Source organism: Phalaenopsis equestris, unplaced genomic scaffold (assembly GCF_001263595.1).
Source record: "Phalaenopsis equestris unplaced genomic scaffold, ASM126359v1 Scaffold000140, whole genome shotgun sequence".
In the NCBI taxonomy this organism is placed as follows: domain Eukaryota; kingdom Viridiplantae; phylum Streptophyta; class Magnoliopsida; order Asparagales; family Orchidaceae; genus Phalaenopsis; species Phalaenopsis equestris.
The window spans coordinates 134,053-136,044 of record NW_018164582.1 but is presented as its reverse complement, the minus strand read 5'-3'; the positions used below and the strand labels follow the sequence as shown (position 1 = coordinate 136,044).

Genomic DNA, 1,992 nt, shown 5'->3' with positions numbered 1-1,992 from the left:
CGTCTGTCCCTAATAGTCTCGTGTTAAGATCTACATTGAAACCTTCCTTGCACCACAATCATCTTTAACAAAAAATTACGCTGCAACCCTACTTGCGCCTCATTCATTTCCAATAAGAAATATACCACAAACTCACATTGTAAACATTCTTATATAACACTTCACTGCAACATCACTTACGCCAGAGTTATGTAAAGCCTAAGCCTCAACCATCACCAAGAAGATAGCACCACATCTATCACCCGGTACACATTATCTCCAACAAGAGCATAGTTCCACAACAGTTACAGCGATGTGGTTAAGAAGTTTCACTGGTTCCTTCAACTTCACTCTACCTAATAGCCCAACAAGTATTCTGTACAAAAGTTCCTAAACAAATTTTCCACAAATAGCGGAGCCGATTTCTCTCCAAAGCTTTTCCAAATAGAAACTATTGAACACTTTATTTAATTTTGACTATTTGTAGGCCAAGTTATTAATCTTGACCTATTCTCACTCTACTGGCTCGATTCCCATCATGCAACAAGGTGAAGGATACAAACTTCTTTTCAGATCAATAAGACAATAGTACAGTGATTCGACAGTCATCTGATATTTAAGTCCAATCGATCCATTCTTCCATTAAATATTAACAATTAAGAAGAAGAAGGTATCAAACACATTCGAAAAATAACAATCACAAACACAAATCAAACTTCAGCCGAGGCATCTCAAAAGAATTGGCCAAGCGAGAAGATAACCGCCAACCTTTAGAAGGAGCTGGGCTTGTTCATGATCGGGCCAAAACCCTCCCCTAACGCTGAGGAAGTAAGAGTTCATTGACTCTCTTTTACTCACTTTTCCGCTCCTCAATCTAGAATTCTGCGACTCCTGCGGCGTTCCAATGCTGAAGGCGCCATAAAGGGCAAGGAAAAGGGTGGCCTGGGTCAAGACAGTACATCGCCATGGAAACTCCTCAGTGGAGCGAGGACGATTGCACGATTCCTCCATGGAAGAACAATTTCCCCCCGTTCTTAAGAGCAGTGGATGAAGCTTAACAGAGCAACTTCTCCTCTTCTTCTTGCTTTGCAATTTAAATTATTTTTTAATTATTATCTTTTCCAAACATTTGCACAGCCAGGAGTCGAGTTTTCGTACGGCAAAAAGTGAGACTGCTACGCACGATTCCTTTGGTCGGGAATTATATTTTTTTATACGAATAGTTACAGATGTAAAATAAAATATGATTTTTTTATTAGGAAATTATATTTTTATACGAATAGTTACAATTGAATATAAAAATATGATTTTTTTTATTAGGAAATTATATTTTTATACTACAAAATATGATTTTTTTATTAGGAAATTATATTTTTATACGAATAGTTACAATTTTAATATAAAATATGAATTTCAAAATTTTAATTTATTTTATTTCGGTTAAAATTCAGAATTCAGCCTACTAGATTGAATTTGAGATTTATACATATGTAAATGTTATGGTCAGGCCACCACATATCACCCCAGTTACCTGCTATAGACACTGACAGCCACCTAGTATCGCCATCGGCCACTGCCTCCCTCTCCTGGAGCTAGCCATCCCCGCCCACCACTGCTAGTCGCCCAATGTTGGCCACCCACTAGAGTCGTAGCCCGTCGTCAATCATTCGTGGCCCGCATTCCTTCGACGTCGTTGTCGCCCTATTGTCTGTTGCCCATGTCAATTGTAGCCCGTCGTTGACTTACCATTTACCATTATCTGTCACCGTCGCCGCCCTCCGCCGGCTGCCACCCACCAGTCTTCGTCGCTAGGGCTGTCAAAAAAGCTCGTTGTTCGCGAACAGTTCATGTTCGATTCGCCAGAGTGTTCGTGTTTGATTCGTTCGATAAGCAAACGAGACGAACACAAACAAGTTTTTTTCCTTCGATTTGTTAAACGAACCAAACACGAACAGTGATGCGTTCGTTCGTGTTCGAATCGTTATTGTTCGGAAAAAAAAAAAATATATATAT

General features: G+C 39.4%; 1 protein-coding gene across 2 annotated transcripts in view; it reads right to left on the bottom strand.

The window, feature by feature from the left end:
- Positions 1-1,082, bottom strand: part of LOC110021744 (purple acid phosphatase 3) — a 23,280-nt gene extending 22,198 nt beyond the window's left edge. For both annotated transcript variants that reach the window (XM_020720360.1, XM_020720361.1), the window contains exon 1: positions 748-1,082. In XM_020720360.1, coding sequence (XP_020576019.1) covers positions 748-990 — 243 coding nt within the window. In that variant the 5' untranslated portion in view covers positions 991-1,082. The remainder of the gene's footprint in view (positions 1-747) is intronic.
- Positions 1,083-1,992: the final 910 nt, after the last annotated feature.